Raw genomic sequence first — 18,179 nt, 5'->3', positions numbered from 1 at the left:
CTGTTATCGCCACAGACATGCCAATCTACAAGGCTGCTTTGAAATAAACAAAGAATAATAATAATTTGACAGCGATAAAGCAGGTGACATTCCTAAAGTCCTAAAAAAATCTATAACTATAATAATAATAATCTATTTTCATACTAGTATTTAAAATGAACGGTGAAATCAAAAGAAAACGGTCTGCTTATCACGCAGCGTTCAAACTTAAAGTTGCTGAATATGCAGAAGCAAACAATAATTGCGCTGCTGCTCGTGAGTTCTGTATCAATGAGAAGCAAGTAAGAGAATGGTGAAAAAAATAAAACAACACTAAAAGACATGCCAAGAAGCAAGAAAAAATGTCCAACATGGTGTGCTTCCTTTCCTGACCTAGAGAAAGATCTCAATAATTGGGTTGTTGAATGTCGACAAAATGGGTACAGTGTCACTAGAACTGGAATTAGTCTGCGTGCTCTGCAAATGTTGAAAGACGACAAGTACAAATCAGTAAAGCTGTCAATGTTTGTCGCATAGGCAGGTTGGGGTACTCGCTTCATGAACTGTCATGGTCTCTGTCTTCGTCAGCGAACAAAGACAGCGCAAAAGCTGCCGAGAGATCTGGAAGAAAAAAATCGAATCTTTCCAAAGGTTTATTATAAAATATCGAAAGGAATATGCATTTGAACTGTCACGAATAGAAAATATGGATGAAACACCGATGACATTCGATCTCCCGAGCAACAGAATGGTAACCGGTGTTGGTGAAAAAACAGTTTTAATTAAAACCACTGGCCATGAAAAAAATACATTTTACGGTGGTTTTATTGTGTTTGGCAAATGGATCAAAGCTCCCTCTTGCTATTTTTAAAAGAAAAACCTTACCTAAAAACATGAAATTTCCTGCTGGTGTCATCGTACGTGCACACGAAAAGGGATGGATGGATGAAAGTGGGACTACTGAATGGCTGGAAAAAGTGTGGAATAAGAGACCAGGAGCACTTTTCAAGAAATCAGCTATGCTCGTTTGGGACATGTTCAGGGCACACAAGACAGATGAGGTGAAAAATGTGGCCAAAAATATGAAAACTACTTTGGCTGTAATACCTGGACGCTTAACTTCGGTTCTACAACCACTTGACATCTGCCTGAACAAACCCTTTAAAGACAGGCTACGCAAAATGTGGTCTGAATGGACGTGCTCAGGCATGGCAAAGTTGACAAAAGGCGGGAATCGTGTCCATTCCCATGGAAGTGACAGAAAAATCATTTCAGAAATGCTGTATCAGCAATGCACTCGATTGGTCAGAAGATGATGACATATTTGATGATGACACAACAGAGACTGATGATGAGAAGGAATCTGAGTCTGAAGATGACACTGCTGACATCTACGATGACAATGCAGGTGACCGAAGCCGAGTTTAATGAACTGCTTGGTGAATCAGAGACTGATTCAGACTTTGAAGGATTTTAAGACTTTTTAAAGTCTCATACTGTTCTAAGGTACTTATTTAAATATCCATTTGCTGATTTTAAATATTGACTGTAATTTTGAAGGTGAATACATATTAGTTCAGTTATTATTATAACAGGTTTTTCGTTAGATTACACTACAATAATTCTAGCAAAACTTCTGAGTGTTTCTTGTGATGCCAACTTTTAAAATATAGCAGGGGTCAGAAAACTTTGTCTCCCGGCCCGTCAGGGTAAGCTGCTGGCAGGTGGGATGTTTTGTTTACTTGGAGCGTCTACAGGCACAGAGCCCCTCAGCTCCCAGTGGCCGCGGTTTGCTATTCGCAGCCAATGGGAGCTGCGGAAAGTGGCATCACTTCCTGCAGCTCCCATTGGCTGGGAACGGCAAATCCTGGCCACTGGGAGCTGAGGGGCTCCGTGCCTGCGAACGTTCTTTGTAAACAAAACATCCAGGCCAGCTAGTGGCTTACCCTAACGGGCCTGGAGCCAAAGTTTGCCAACCCCTGAAATATAAGGCCAGCTTATGAAAGGGTCATACAGTTTTTGCTATTTTTATCTATCCATCTTGGGGGGTCGGCTTATAAACGAACGGCTAATGAACGAGTATATACGGTAACTAGTTTGATTGAGTTAATGTGACTTGACACATCCGTTCCCATGTTAGCTTCATCCTGACTAAGATTTAAAGGTGTGATGATAGCGTGCCTTAGCCGATGTCTCCTAACACTCACCCTACACTCTGGTGGAAACAGGGTAGTGTGGATTTCAGCATGCACTACACTGGGTGAGTTGACGTTTGGCTCCCCCAGGCTCCAATATGCCCTATTTAGCATGTATGAAAGTAAGACTCACCCCGTCTACACTGGAGCTGTAAAACACGTTTGTTAGAAGTTATTAGCTAACACGAAAAACATCTTTTATCCCGGTCTAGACATACCAGAGATTAGCCTCTACAGTGGCATCACTGCCAAGTTTTGTTCATCTTCATGTGGGAACATCTAATGTAAATGTAATACACTAATTTGCATATGTGATAATAATTTGCATATAAACATAATTTCACCTTTACAAAAATGGCCTGGATTTAGTCCTGGTGAAGGCATCACCTATTTGACAGCACTGCTGAATGAAGCCCTCATTCTTCTCCATGCTGTCAAGCCAGCAGGCCTCACCACTAATATGGAGATGGATGATGTTTCTGCTAACGGGGTAGCGAGGAGATGGGTGGTAACAGACAGCCCATTCGATAATTATTTTTTCAGAACTATAATGTAGCCAGTTTGTCAGCTAGATAGTTTTTACGCAGTGTTGGTGTAACTGTGGTGGGCCCAGGATATTGGAGAGACAAGGTGGGGGAGGTGATATCTTTTATTGGACCAACTTCTGTTGGTGAGAGAGACAAGCTTTCAAGCTTACACAGAGACCTTCTTCACCAAGAAGAGTGCTGTGTAAGCTCAAAAACTTGTCTCTCTCACCAACAGAAGTTCAACAAAAAATATCACCTCACCCACTGTGGAGGAAAAATAGCCATAAGGCCTAAACTTTGGTCAAGTAAACTGTATGTAGGGTCAGATGAACTGTATCTGTGGACTGGAGGAAGGAGAAAAGGGTGGGGGGAAGTAAAAGGAGAAGGGTAGACAGAAAAGTATAAAAGCAGAATTATCTATAATTATAAGGCCTATGATTCATAGTGCTGCATTGACGGTTTTGGGGAAGTCTAGAAATCGCAGTAGGATAGACTGTGAAAAACAGGAAAGCTTAGAAACCGCAATAAGGCAGACTGTGAAAAACAGGAAAGCTTGCTAAGCTATATTCCTTTTATGGAGAGTGTATTCCAAATATGGTAATAATGCTGATAAGAAAGTATGTATTACATAATTGTGGTTTTATGCTATATAAACTGTGCAAAATTCTGTAATCAGGGGGATTGCTAGTTCACTGGTACCCCCCATGCATGCATGAAAATAAAAAGGCCTCAGGCGATTCTGATCCAAACACAACGCGTGGTCATTTTTCCACAACAATCTTGGTGCCGTGACTCGGATCCACAGACTGTCCACCGGACCAGGAGACCGCGGACCATTCCCCTCCGAACCCAGCCGGCACTTGATAGGTGAGAGACCTTTTAAATCTCTATTTGGGTTATCGGTGGAGGACTGTCCGTAGGCCCTGGGTCGGATGAGTAGCAAGCTGGATACGGACCTTTGCTGCCAGACTCGCCTGACAACTTTTTGGTTTCCCCGGGAAGAGCCACGGGTAAGTGGCGGGGAGTCAGGGTTCCCACAAGGATAGGCCTCGGTTGTAGGCCTTACCTCAGCATTTGTGTGCAAGTGTGAATGAAAATGAGTGAGGGTCATAGGAAGACGCCCAGAGCTTTCTGCGAGGCCTTGAGGCTTACGACCAGGAATGTCTCTAAAGCAAGCCCTATGACCCGTGTGAGTGGCCTGATAGTGTTCAGGGGGAGCTGAGGATCGTGGGAAAAAGGGATTATAGGTTCAGGAAGACGCTATCGGAAACCTAGGGATTGAGAGATTGGATCTCACAGTCGGTAACCTCGGGATAGCTGACCAAAACCCTACAATCAGGTAGACTCCAGGAATGTAAATGTAATTGGTATACTAGAGATGATCATTATAATGTATATTTTTATTGGTGTAAGGAAACAGTAAAACGGCGCCATAAATCTCAAGTAGGGAGTCCCAAGGACTCCCAAGAAAAGCTTAAAAAAGATAAAAAGGAAATTCACTCTCTTCCGTAACCCCGCTGGCCAGCAGATATCGCTCTATTCATCTAGACCCCTTCAGGAGGCAAAGCTCTTTGGAGTATCCCCTCCACACCTCCTGATGATCTTATAGACCTGTTATTGTCAATTTTTCTCTTTAGTCCTTGTTTATCGGTTAACCTTTTGGGAAAAGACTTGTTGTGTAAATTAAATTGTATAATCTGCTATACCCCAGATGGTGTGTATCTGGACGTGCCTGGTCCCGCTCACAATGAAGTCCTGGCAGTTTATAGGAAAAGACTGACCCCAGCCCTTCCTCGTTGCAACAGGAACTGCTGGTTAAGGTCTCTCCCCCCATGGGCTTTGTGAGCCGATCATGCCAACCAGGTTGGGTGCATTGGGTCTGCCCAGCCCGTTAAGATTCACCTAAACCCAGCAAGAACCCTTCCCAAGGTGCAGCAGTATCCTCTATCAGAAAGGCCAAAGAAAAATCTAATCTGTTGTTACCTCCTTAATTTAACAAGAAGTCATTATTTCTATGGTCAGTAAGTGTGACTCCCCCGTTTTATCATGCTGTTCATGCTGTTGGTCTTTCTTTCTCTCCCGTTGTCCCTAGCCCTGTTATTCTTTTTTATAATGCACCAGTGCTGAGGGGTTATTATCGCCTCAAGAAAAAAATTGTATTAAGTCCAGATATAAAGAATTAAAGTTATTATTAAATAAGATGCATCTAGATGTAATGTGTGTATGTAAATAGGTGTATATAAATAAATAAAAGGGGGGTTAGTTAAAAGGCCCACCCTCCTTGCTAAATTGGTAGTGAAACAATGCCTGTGCCCATGGAAAGAAATAATGCAGCAAAGAAAAAAGGATCGGGCCCATACAAGCAGGCAATCACAGTTTGAGGAAGTTGAAAGAAAGAAAGTGAAAAGTTAACTCTGTAGTTACTGGAGGGAATCAAGCAGTGAAACTTGGTAGGAATGTCTGTAAGTAATCCAGGCAAGAGGTTATTTAAGTGGAATTATTCGACTATGAATAATTTAGTCGAATTTGCTGAAGAACACTCCTGCTGTGTACAATCTGTATTTTATAAGTTTGAGATAAATTGGTATTGTTTAAAGTTGCAAAACTGAGAATACTTTTGCCAGACACAGGAAACTAGTGTTGTTTAAGGTATTTAGCATTTAATCCTTAAGGTGACTTAATGCTTTACAAGATTTAAAATGTTTTAAATAAAGACCAAAGGTTGTGGCTGCAGCAGGGTAGTCAAAGCCAGGAGAATAAAAGATTTGAATTTGTTTTTGGGTAACAAAATAGCAGATAAAAGGATCTGGTAAAGAGAGAGAAGGACAGTGCCACTGGCTCTGTGTGGTCGAGCTGTCACTTTGCTGTGGGTGCATGAAGATTTTGTAAGCACAAAAGAAACAGTTACACCTTGTGTAGAAATTGATGGAGAGGATGTGTATTTCCCCCAGAACATGTGCAGTGTATATTGGAACAGAGGTAAAGGAAATGCAAACCTACCAAAATAGGTTGTGTTGTCTTTTTCAGATCACTGTGTGTTTGAAAACAGGAGTTAAAAGTTAATTGTGTTCCTTTTTAAGTAAGAGTCTTTAAGCTGTGAATAGCTTTGAATCCAAAAGCAAGCCAGAAAGCATCTGTACTAATGCAAATTATCTTAACTGATAATGTAGAAGCCACTGAAACCTGGGCTGCCTATAAAACAATTACAAGGAAATATGGGATAATTCCTGTTTTGCCTGAAATCAACAAGAGTATTTGTATATAAAGGAAATATTTTAAGCAATGATTGACTACCCAGAAGGGGTAGACTTCTGTTCTTTTGTCTTTCAGATAATCAGAGAAAAACAGATGCCAGCTAAATAGCATTCAACGTACCATGCATTTACTGGTACAATAGGAATTATTTTTGTGTTCTGTGTCCTGTCTTGTGGTGTTTGTCTTGTGGCCAGAATTGTTGTGTTTAATATTTTTTATAGAACAGTCTAGTTTAAAATTAAATAGAACGGTTAAATTAAAAAAAGCAGATACTTGTTTTATTCAACTTGGAATACAAAGTGTTTGGATAAATCAGGAAAATGTGATATACTAAAGTTTAATACATTTGCTTAAGTAAGAAAAAGAAACTTCATTGGCCAGATCTTTTAATTGAAAAAAAAATTGTTGTTAAAATTTGTATACCAACAGTCTTTGGAAGCAAGGACATGAAAGGTTAACCCACTCCTTATATTGCACATGGGATCCTTCTGGCTACCTCAGATTTCTAGCCAGAGGGCTGGGGAGGGAGGAAAGCTATTAGACACCAGAGGTTGTACCGAGTAGACTCCTCAAAAGTGGGTGTGCTTGTCCTGGTTTGTTGCTCCATAGCTCTGTAATAAAGTTATTTTACTGGAAGGGTAAATGTGGTATACATAGAATAATAAGACTAATGTACTGTATAATGGCAATGTGTATGTGTTCATTGTTGAGAAAAGGTGTATGAGTGAAGAGTGGAAGTTTCCTTTGTAGGTTAAAAAAGCCAAGAAGGGGAGAAGGAAAAAAGAACAGAACAAGTTAACTGGGAAAAAAAATAGCTAGCAAGCTCAGTCCAAAGATAAGACGCTGGCCCCATTCAAGGACACTGCTACAGCTAAGACTTGGCTGACAACCAAGAAAAAGGGGGGCTGGAATGTGCCCAAGCAGCTGTAAAAAATCTGCAAATTATTGCCAGGCATTAATGAAATATGTTAGGGTTTTTCTCACAGGTAAAGAAGTGCTATCCAAAGACCCTAGCAGCCCTGCCATTCATTGAAACCAGAAGGCTGAGTCTACGTAAAGTCCATTATCGAAAGACTGCTTTGGCTCCACACTGGAAAGGCCCTTTCCAAGTCCTGTTAACCACCAACACCGCTGTGAAGTGCCAAGGACTGCCTGCCTGGACCCATGCTTCTCACTGTAAAAAGACCCCTCCACCTCGGGAGGGCTCTCTGACTGATAAGCTCCTTCAAGCTCTGCTGTGCCTTCTGGACAGCAGGGGAAAAGGACAAGGTGAAGTGCTAGTAACCTCTCCCTTGTATGATGCTGAATCACGACTGTTTCAGGAAAAGAGAAGAAGGAACACTCGCTCCATTGAAACCACCAAAGTCCAGGGATTCCTGACTACAAAAGACATTAAGAACTGACCCTGGTGAAGAAACAAAGAATTATACACTGGCAGGAAGAAACTTGTGGGACCCATGCTTGGGAATGTGGTATTGATTGGATTTTGGAGTTTATTCTACAGGCTGTGCCCTGTGTTTTGAATAAGTCCTTCAGCATGTATTGCCCTCCCTAATTGGATTTTAAATGACAAGGACCAAAGGCACCTTGTTGCCACTGCCCCTGCCATCTCCTCCATTACACTATTACCCCTGTAACACATCCAAATACAGACAGTGCCATATATTTGATAAAACCAATGGCCAAGGCCTTCACACTTTAGTGATTTATTTAAATATTGTTTAGAAAAAGAAATTATTTTTAAGGTTCAGGATATCCCATATTAGTGAACAATTAAACGAATACCCAAAGAGTTTGTTTTGCCACTGGAAATTTTACCTGCATAGAAATTATTCCAGTGACTAATAATGTGACCTGTATCTTACTGTAATACACCCCTTCTTATGCCATTAATATCAATGCCTCCCAGAAGTACATAAAGGTGTTTAACCAACAGATGTGGTACAGTACTACACCAAAGAGAGCTGTATTAGGATATCAATGGATTGTAATTAACACTACATTAGGGACTGTTAAATTTGTATTGCCCTTATCCAGTTTCCAGATCACCTCTATGTTCAAGGGGGGGGGGGGGGGGCCTGCCATTAGATAAGCACAACAGAGGGCTTGGGTTATTTCCTCTAGAAAGAAGAGAGACTTGACCGGATCTCTATGGGATGGAGCCAATAGTGTAGCTGTAATTTGGAATATCCATAAAAACCAACAGCATGCAGAAAAATTGGGCCAATTAGAAAAGGCCTCAGGGCTTATTACAGGGGCACAACTAACCAAGGTGCAAGCCGGGGTAGGTGAGTTACATATCATTTCTGCCCTTGGTTCCTTAACCCAGAGACTTCTAGCAAAGATGGTCTGGAACATCACTGGTGCTGGGGAGGCATTGCAGTGGGACACGGCATGTTCAGAGATCCAGGATTTTCTGAATGATGAGTTAGTGGCCATTCAGAGTGACCTTGAGCACCAGGCCTGGCCCACTGCCCTCACAGACACCTCAGGAGTACCATCTAATCTGTGGCCATGGAGACATAACTGGAGGTTTTCAGGGTGGAAGTCTGTACAGTCCCAATGCTCCTTCCAAGCGTATGGACCAGTTAAAGGGGTATGGGCACCCACTTACCGAGTCCTGCCTGGTCCATGGACGGGATGCATCTGGGACTGGGTTATTCACTAAGACATATGGGAAATAAAACCACCTGGTTTACCTAGCCAATTTATAGTCGGTGCCCCTGAAATAACACCCAATATTTGGATTGGATTGGGGAATCAATGGACACTCTGGCCATTAGAACCCCACAGCTTCAATGTATATGTAAACTCAAGCCGGGGAAAGTTGTCACTGTCCATAACAATGTTTGTTGGGAAGGTAAGGGACTGGGAACCTTCCTGACAGGAGTCATGATCTTCCAGGCTAATAACAGCTGTGTATTTGTTAAGGCCCATATTATACACAACGCCCATTTTAACCTTACTATGACTGCAGGCAACCATGTTATTTATTGGCCTTTGGATAAAAATTTGCAATCAACTCTCAGGTATAAAATGCCCTTTAACTGGACAACCCTGGTACCAGACCGTTTCCAAAATCTGCTTTCATTGATACCTGAGGTCCAAAAAAATATTTTCTGATTTATAGGGACAAATTCATATCCTTAAAAATGTATATCAGATAGAAAAAGGTGCCTTTCAGACAGCCTATCGACTGTCTTCCTTGTGCACTAGTCGAGACATGCTGTGTGCAGTGACCAAAATTATATACGAACCACACCATGTTGTTGCTATAGGTGGATTGACTGTTGTATTGGGTTTGCTTGTTTTAGGATTGTGTTTTTGCTATTGCTGTTGTAAGGGATATTGCTGTGCCTGTAATTTCTCTGCTAGGCCCACTGCAAGGGAGCAAGTGGCCTTAATGATTGTTAATGAGGTTTATGATAAAAGTTGGGATGAGATAAGAGAAAAGGAAAAGACAGAAATTAGAGGGCTCATGAATGTGGAAGTTTAGGCCAAGGGTGGCGCTGGAAGCGCCAAAGGGGGGAATTGTGGAGGAAAAATAGCCATAAGGCCTAAACTTTGGTCAAGTAAACTGTATGTAGGGTCAGATGAACTGTATCTGTGGACTGGAGGAAGGAGAAAAGGGTGGGGGGAAGTAAAAGGAGAAGGGTAGACAGAAAAGTATAAAAGCAGAATTATCTATAATTATAAGGCCTATGATTCATAGTGCTGCATTGACGGTTTTGGGGAAGTCTAGAAATCGCAGTAGGATAGATTGTGAAAAACAGGAAAGCTTAGAAACCGCAATAAGGCAGACTGTGAAAAACAGGAAAGCTTGCTAAGCTATATTCCTTTTATGGAGAGTGTATTCCAAATATGGTAATAATGCTGATAAGAAAGTATGTATTACATAATTGTGGTTTTATGCTATATAAACTGTGCAAAATTCTGTAATCAGGGGGATTGCTAGTTCACTGGTACCCCCCATGCATGCATGAAAATAAAAAGGCCTCAGGCGATTCTGATCCAAACACAACGCGTGGTCATTTTTCCACAACACCCACCTTGTCCAGCTAGTTTTTAATCCATTTAGTATGTGCTGCTTTGATTTTGTACAGTGCTATTTTTAAATCGGAATTCCATACAGTAGCCAGTCAAAAACATGAGTCTAAATATATCACACTTACCTTTATCAACCAAATTTGTAATTTCATCCAAAAGCAGTATCAGGTTTGCTTGGCAAGATCTATTTTCCACAAAACCATACTGAATGGCCTGAATTATGCTGCCATTCTTTAATTGTTTACTGACTGCATCCAACCTCAGCTTTTCCATTATTTTACCAGGGATCGATGTTAGGCTAACCACATTAGAGTTACCTGGGTTGTCCCATTTACCCTTTTAAAACCCTGATACTACATTGCCTTTTTGTTGTTGTTGTTTTTAAGCAGTCCTCTGAAACTTCTGGAACAGTCCAAGATTTTAAAAATTCCACATCAGTGGTCAAGAGAACTCCTCAGCCAATTCTCTTAAAACTCTTGGGTGCAAGTTATCCAGTTTGCTGATTTAAGAATACTTAACTTTAACAGCTGCTGTTTAACATCCTCCCTAGTTGCTGTTGGAACAGAGTATTTCATTATCACTGTAAGGTGTGAAAACATCATCTAGCTTCTTTCGAAACACAAAAGAAATATTTATTGAGCACTTCTGCCTTTTCTCAATCAATATATACAATTTTACCATCTCCATCACTAATCAGCTTAGATTATTGTTAGGATTTCTTTTGTTTGTGATATATTTAGCAATGCCATGCCCCTCCAGCAAATACAACCTTTACAATACAGCTCTTCCTAGAAAGGTCCCCATGGCACTGTGGACAGGGCCAAGCCCTGCTATAACCTGGTTTAGGCCCTGTTATTTCATTCATTGGAATGGAACGAAGTCAGCAGAACCAAGCATTGACCACCATCACTGGTGGGTGGCTGGACAATAGGGAAACTGGAGGTGGAAGCCTGGGGCCTGATGTTAGAAAGCAGCACAAAAGGCCTCTGCATGGAAGCTGACCCAAGAAAGGTCAGAGGAGCTGCTGCATGCTTCGAGTGTAGACCACCACCCCTTTGCTGTGATTATAACCTGGGAACTCTCAGAAGTCTCTCTCCTCATGCCATAGGAGGTTTGGCTTAGGCCATTTCCTATTTACTGCTCTGGGGTCCTGCATGCAGTTATGGAAATAGTTAGTGCTTCCCAGTGAGTACTGGATAGGGCTCCTGTTTGGATCTTATTCCTACATGGGAGCTCACACTTCATCAGCAAGGCAGTTCCTCATATACTCATGGCTTAGGAAGAGGGCTAGAGAGTGGTCCAGCCAGTACCCCTGCTCTCCCCTTGATGCAGAGAGGGTCAGCACTGCAGGAAACCTGCATGTTTAAAATCCAGAAAACATGAGGAGAGGATGTTTGGAAGGGGACTAAGTCACAAGCTAGGGGATTGCAAGAGCGCTCTCAACCCAGGACTAGGATCACTGAAGGATTTGGTGAGGGTGGGGAGGGAGGTACTGAGGGTATTTTGCAATTACACCATTGGCAAGAAAGCAAATACGAGCTGCTATTTTCAGGCTCTACAACACACAACAAGCTGTGCCTCACCCCTAGCTCAAAAGTAACACATTTCGCTATCTCCATCTAGATTGGATGTTCCATGAATCACATAAATGTCCAATCCTTTCCTGAATCCTCCTAAATTGGCCTCAAATCGATTTGGCAGCAGCAAATTCTTCTAGACCTCCTATCCCCAAAAGATGTTTGTAACACTGACCACAATGGACAGGACACATCTATTAAGAACCACCCACCCAGGCTTGTAAACTGCAGGTCAAAAAGTCACAGCTAAAGAGAACTTCAACATGAATGACTAACTGGTCTAATGAGGGTCTTTTAAGGCAACCATACAGGTGTATCCCCAACATAGCCCTTAAATGCATGACTAGAGGGCAGAGAACAAACTCCTACAGGTATTTTATTTTTGATACTTTCACTAAAAAAAATACATAGGAAATGAAACACAAAACATGTGATAGGAACAAATGGAGGAATTCAGAGTGTTGGCTGAAAGTGCATCATTAACTCCTTCTACTGTGTCCCTGGTCCCACTCCATCCCTGAAGCACAGAATCAATAGCACACACAGAGAGCAGCACCACCCAAAACCCAGACATTGTGGGAGGCTTGGCAGGAGTGACTGAGGCTTCTGATCCTTGAGCAGAGAGCACCAAAGATGTAAGATGGGCTGAAGGGGAGGACAGTCTAGCAAGCCAATGGATGAAGCTGCATTATTTGCAGCTTCAGCTGTGGAGCTTGGACTGTATGTTTTGCACACAGCATTATGGGTGTGAGAAGACGAGGTGTTAGGAGCCAAGGAAGTAAATAGCTGAGAGTAAAGGCATGAAAGGGGTTTGAAGTGCCAGTTCTAGATGCCTTGTGTCTCGAGGCAGGGAATGGTTCTTATTCAGTAGTACATGTACGTTCTAAATTGATCCTGAGTCTTGTCTACCCTCCCATGTCTCAGTCACCAAGGAATCCGCTGGTTCCACTGTTCTGCACGATGACAAACACTCACAGGGTTGTGGTGAGCAGCAGAGTGAGGTTTCTGCTGCCAGAAAAAGCTCTCACTCCCAAGACAAGTCCATCAATCTTCTTGAAGAAAATGCGACCATGTTAAACACATTATTCTCCTCACCTCTTCCAGTCTGTTTCCAGTAGGCAGACTGGGATACTGCAGTCTTGCCAACACCCCAATCTCTGCTTCTCCCTCCTCCACTATTACCTGGAGTGCCAGACCCTTCTCCTCCCCCGCTGCATCTGGGTCTCAGTAGTTGAAAGCATTAGTGTGCGATTTCTGTCCTTTGTACACAGGTCCATGTATAACCTGCAGATGTAGCTCCAGTGTAGCACACACTGGCAATCATCTGCATGGAAGTGCACTTGGTACATGGAACACTTAGCTTTAAACATTTAGTTTGTATGAGAATCTGAAGCTGGCACATCAAGAACAGTTTGGATTCCACCCTCAAACACGCAGGCAGCTCAGAGCTCCCAGTGACCCTGCAAGGACTGCAGGTGCAGAGGTGACTGTCAGATCAGCTGTAAGTACGTATCTTCCTAAACATTCATTAGGCTGTCTGACCAGGCAAAGCTCCAAGCATATCTGCTGTGTTGATAAAGTTAGCTGTTGGGATGGCAGGTTGGCAGAGGATGCAATTTCTCCTGACCCACCCAAGTACCTTTTTCTAGCTTCACACAGAGCTCTTGATTTCAAGTGGCTGCTGGGGTGATGTCTTTGTCCACACAACGTATTTCAAGCAGCACACAAAGAATGCTGCACTAGTGCCTGCAGTCCCTGCATCCCCAGCTATCAGGAACAGTCCCTGCAAATCACGTGAGACTCTCCTCCTTCAGCCTGTCCTTCTCAAGGAGTTTCTCTCACCTGGGCTTCTCCAAAGTCACTTCTCCCGAAGGACACAAACACCAGCATCACAACGCTGTGTACCCAGTGAGGTCACCACTTCCCAGCTGTCAATGATGGGATCGTAGCACTCAATGCTGCTCAGCAGCGAGTTGCCATCATACCTGCAAAGGACAGAGGGCTACAGGTGAGCAATGATTTCTGAGAGAGAGAGAGGGGAGTACGGAGCCCTGGGTGGGAGCTTAAGGAGTTACCCTGGGCGTTTGAAGGCCCAAAATGCTGCTAAAGCTCTGTGCACAGGGAAGGAGGGCTGAAATAAGATCAGCACAGCAGTTCCAGAGCACCTCTCCCACCATCTCCCTGGCCAGCTCAGCAGCGTCCCAGCATGTGGCGCTGCTTGTTTAACTCACTATGGTGACACCATGGCCTGTCATTCTTTGGGTGCGCCAAAAGGGAAATACATGGAGAGCCCCTGTTTTGAAGCTCTACCGCAGGATCTGCAGCCACTGCACTAAACTCACTTGCTGGCTATTACTTTGCTTAGTGACAACAAGCCACTCCCCCTCCCCCAGCCTGGGTTGGACATTCCCTGCTAATACGTTTTAAACATGGCTGTCCGCGTCTGCACTAAGGATTAAGTCTTGTTTAGCAGCATGTTAGAGGACTCCTTTCCTACCACCAAACAAGTTCCCAGTGTAGACAACCCTTCAAAGAGCAGCAAGACCCACCCTTCTTACCCAGCTATTGCATACAGCCGTCCCCTCAGCATGGTGGCACCCACGTAGCAACGAGGCGTTGTCATACTTGTCACAGTAGTCCAGGAATCAGTGCGAACGTTATAGGCTTCCACAGAGGAGAGATGCGCTGTCCCATCAAACCCACCAACAACGTAAATGTGATCGTTCAACAACGCTACTCCTGCTCCTGGAAGGGGAAGGGGAGTTACGCTGAGCAACAGCGACCAGCACACGATTATCACTGCAGGTAGGCTGGATGGAGCACTCTCCCCATAACTGCAGCTCTATGGCATGGGTGCTACTGCACTTACAGGGACAGAAAGGACATTTCTTACTTGCTTCAACTTTCTGCAAAATAGCTTGTTAGGGTTGAAGTGTTTCCTGATTGTTCTTACCTCAAAGGAGACCGGTGGGTCGGCCGTGGAGCCCCCTGGAGTGGCGCCTTCATGGCGCTGGATATATACCCTGGCCGACCCAGCGCCCCCTCAGTTCCTTCTTACCGGCTACTCCGACAGAGGGGAAGGAGGGCAGGTTTGGAATGGATACGAGCAACACATCTCGAAGAACAACAGTTACAAAGGAGGAGGGATAGCTCAGTGGTTTGAGCACTGGCCTGCTAAACCCAGGGTTGTGAGTTCAATCCTTGTGGGGACCATTTAGGGATCTGGGGGGAAAAAAAACAAAACAACAAAACCCTGTCAAGGATAGTACTTGGTCCTGCTAGTGAAGGCAGGGGACTGGACTCAATGACCTTTCAAGGTCCCTTCCAGTTCTATGAGATAGGTATATCTCCATATATGATATTATTATTAAAGGTGAGTAACCGTCTTTTCTTCTTCGAGTGCTTGCTCATATCGATTCCAATTAGGTGACTCCCAAGCCTTACCTAGGCGGTGGGGTCGGAGTGAAGTACCGCGGATTGTAGGATCGCCCTACCAAATGCTGCATTGTCTCTGGCTTGTCTAACGATGGCATAGTGTGAGGCGAACGTATGCACTAAAGACCAAGTAGCAGCTCTGCAGATCTCCTGGATTGGCACCTGGGCCAGGAAGGCTACCGACGAGGCTTGAGCCCTCGTGGAGTGAGCGGTGAGATTGGGGGTCGGGATCTCGGCCAGATCATAGCAAGCACGAATACATGACATGATCCAAGAAGAGATGAGCTAGGAGACTGGAAGACCCTTCATCCGGTCTGCTACAGCGACGAAGAGCTGCGTTGTTTTCCGGAATGGTTTCATATGTTCTGTGTAGAAGACAAGAGTCCTACGAACATCGAGGGAGTGAAGCTGTTGTTCCTGACTATTGGCGTGAGGTTTTGGGAAGAAAACCGGGAGGAAGATACCTCGTTGATATGAAAAGTCGATACCAACTTGGGAAGAAAGGCAGGGTGAGGTCATAGCTGCACCTTATCCGTATGGAAGATCGTGTAAGGTGGTTCTGATGTAAGAGCCTTGAGCTCAGAGACACACCTCGTGAAATGATTGCAACGAGGAAAGCTGTTTTCCAAGAGAGGTACAAAAGGGAACATGTGGCCAAAGGTTCAAACGGGGGTCCCATAAGTCTGGAGAGGACCAAGTTGAGGTCCCATGTGGGTACAGGCTGCTGTACTTGTGGATATAGACGGTCCAGGCCCTTGAGGAACCTACCAACCATGGGGTTGGCGGAGACAGATCGCCCATTCGCTCCCGGGTGGAAAGCTGAGATGGCTGCCAGGTGAACTCTGATGGATGATATCGCCAAGCCCTGCTGTTTCAGGTCCAGGAGATAGTCTAGAATGAGAGGCATGGACGCTTGGAGGGGAAGCGTATCATGGAGAGAGCACCAGCATGAGAATCGCTTCTATTTAGCCATATACGTAGCCTGAGTGGAAGATTTCCTGCTGCTCAACAGGACCTGCTGCACCAAACGAGAACAGAGAAGTTCAGAGTGGCTCAGCCATGCAGCATCCATGCCGTGAGGTGGAGGGACCGCAGGTTGGGGTGCGATCCTGCATGATCAGGTCCAGAAAGAGAGGCAGCGGAATCGGGGTGTCCACCGAGATCTCTAACAGCGTGGTGTACCAATTCTGCCTGGGCCATGCTGGGGCGACCAGAATCAGTCGTGATCTGTCCCTGCGTGCCTTGATCGGGACCTTGTGTACAAGGGGAAACAGTGGGAAGGCGTACAACAACCTGCTTGTCCACGGGAGTAGGAAGGCGTCTGTGAGCAAGCCCGGGGAGCGGCCCTGGAGGGAGCAAAACGCCGGGACTTCCGGTTGCTGCGCGAGGCAAACAGGTCGACCTGGGGAAACCCCCACGTTAGGAAGATGGGGTGGATGACATCCGGGTGGACTGACCACTCATGGGATTGGAAGGACCTGCTGAGGTGGTCCACCAACGTGTTCTGGACCCCTGGGAGAAACAACGCCACCAGGTGAATAGAATGGGCTATGCAGAACTCCCAGAGTCGAATGGCCTCTTGACAGAGGGGGGAGGAACGAGCCCCCCTTGCTTGTTGATGCAGAACACAGCCATGGTGTTGTCTGTGAGGACCACCACACAATGACCATGCAACTGCTCCCAAAAGCCTTGGCATGCAAGACACACCTCCATCAGCTCCCGTACATTGATATGGAGAGAGAGATTGGATGGGGCCCATAGACCTTGCATCTGGATGTCCCCGAGGTGGGCGCCCCATACCAAGGCTGACGGATCCGTGACGAGGGACAAGGAGGGCTGAGGGGTGTGGAAGGGGACTCCTTTGCATACCACCCTTGGGTCTAGCCACCATTGGAGGGAGGCCAGGACCCTTTCCGGAACAGTGACCACCAGGTTCAGGCTGTCTTGACCTGGACGGTAGACAGATGCCTGCCAGGCCTGAAGCGGTCAGAGCCGAAGTCTGGCATGTCTGGTCACGTGTGCAGGAAGCCATATGACCCAGGAGACTCAGGCATGTTCTTGCCGTCAAGGTTAGGAAGCTTTGAAGGCTCCAGATGAGGCCCGTCAGAGTGTGGGAAAGCGCGTCCGGCAGGAGGGCTTGGGCATGCATGGAATCTAGGATCGCCCCGATGAATTCTATTCTCTGGGTTGGTTCTAGAGTCGACTTCGCCGCATTGATGAGAAGACGTAATGGAGAAAACGTGTCCATGACCACTTGAACGTGGGATTGCACCTGTTCTTTGGTGCGACCTTGGATGAGCTAGTCGTCGAGATACGGGTATACCTGTATCCGTCTCCAACGAAGGGAGGCAGCCACAATTGCCATACATTTGGTGAACACCCGGCGGGCCGTGGAAAGGCCGAACGGAAGGACCATGAACAGGTAGTGTTCGCGGTTGACCACAAAGCGGAGGAAGTGTCTGTGTGCCGGATGGATTGCTATGTGGAAATATGCGTCCTTCATGTCGAGGGCGGCGTACCAGTCTCCAGGATCCAGGGAAGGTATAATGGTACCCAAGGAGACCATGCGGAACTTCAACTTTACCATGAATTTGTTGAGTCCGCGCAGGTCCAGAATAGGCCGAAGCCCGCCCTTTGCCTTGGGTATTAGGAAGTAACGGGAGTAAAACCCCTTGTCCCTTAGCTCCCTTGGAACCTCCTCGATCGCCCCCATGGATAGGAGTGTTTGAACCTCCTGAACGAGGAGTTGCTCGTGAGAAGGGTCCCTGAAGAGGGACAGGGTGGGGAGAAAGAAAATTGCAGAGAGTATCCCCTTTCCACCGTGTGAAGAACCCAACGGTCCATGGCTATACGGGACCAAGCACGGTGGAAACAGGATAAACAATTCAGGAAGGGTGGGGTACGATCCTGACCGAGGTTCGGTACATCATCCTCGAGCATCACTTCCAAAGTTTTGCTTAGGGCCCGCTGAGGGCTTGGAAGGGCCTTGGTCAGGTTGGTGGTTGGAGGGTTTCCTCCTGGTATTGCGCCCCCGCCTCCTATAGAAGTCCTGCCTCGGCCGAGGAGGGGGATAGGAGCGTTGGGGCTGAGGCTTAAATGGCTTCCACTGGGTAGCCGGTGTGTGCATCCCCAGCGATCACATTATGGCCCTTGAGTCCTTGAGG

General features: G+C 45.4%; 1 protein-coding gene across 2 annotated transcripts in view; it reads right to left on the bottom strand.

Annotated features, from left to right (window-relative positions):
• Positions 1-441: 441 nt before the first annotated feature.
• KLHL12 (kelch like family member 12) overlaps positions 442-18,179 on the bottom strand; it is an 88,088-nt gene continuing 70,350 nt past the window's right edge. Inside the window, exons 10-11 of one of the 2 annotated variants that reach the window (XM_024192823.3) lie at positions 14,139-14,325; positions 10,008-13,565 (exon numbers count right to left, since the gene is read on the bottom strand). In XM_024192823.3, the coding sequence (XP_024048591.1) occupies positions 13,439-13,565; positions 14,139-14,325 (314 nt within the window). In that variant the 3' untranslated portion in view covers positions 10,008-13,438. Of the gene's footprint in view, positions 601-10,007; positions 13,566-14,138; positions 14,326-18,179 lie in introns of those variants that run through there. The other variant, XM_026655099.2, reaches the window with a different exon arrangement.

Source organism: Terrapene carolina, unplaced genomic scaffold (genome assembly GCF_002925995.2).
Source record: "Terrapene carolina triunguis isolate 2854851 unplaced genomic scaffold, T_m_triunguis-2.0 Scaffold195, whole genome shotgun sequence".
NCBI classification, from domain to species: Eukaryota; Metazoa; Chordata; order Testudines; family Emydidae; genus Terrapene; species Terrapene triunguis.
This window is presented reverse-complemented; position numbering and strand designations above follow the sequence as displayed.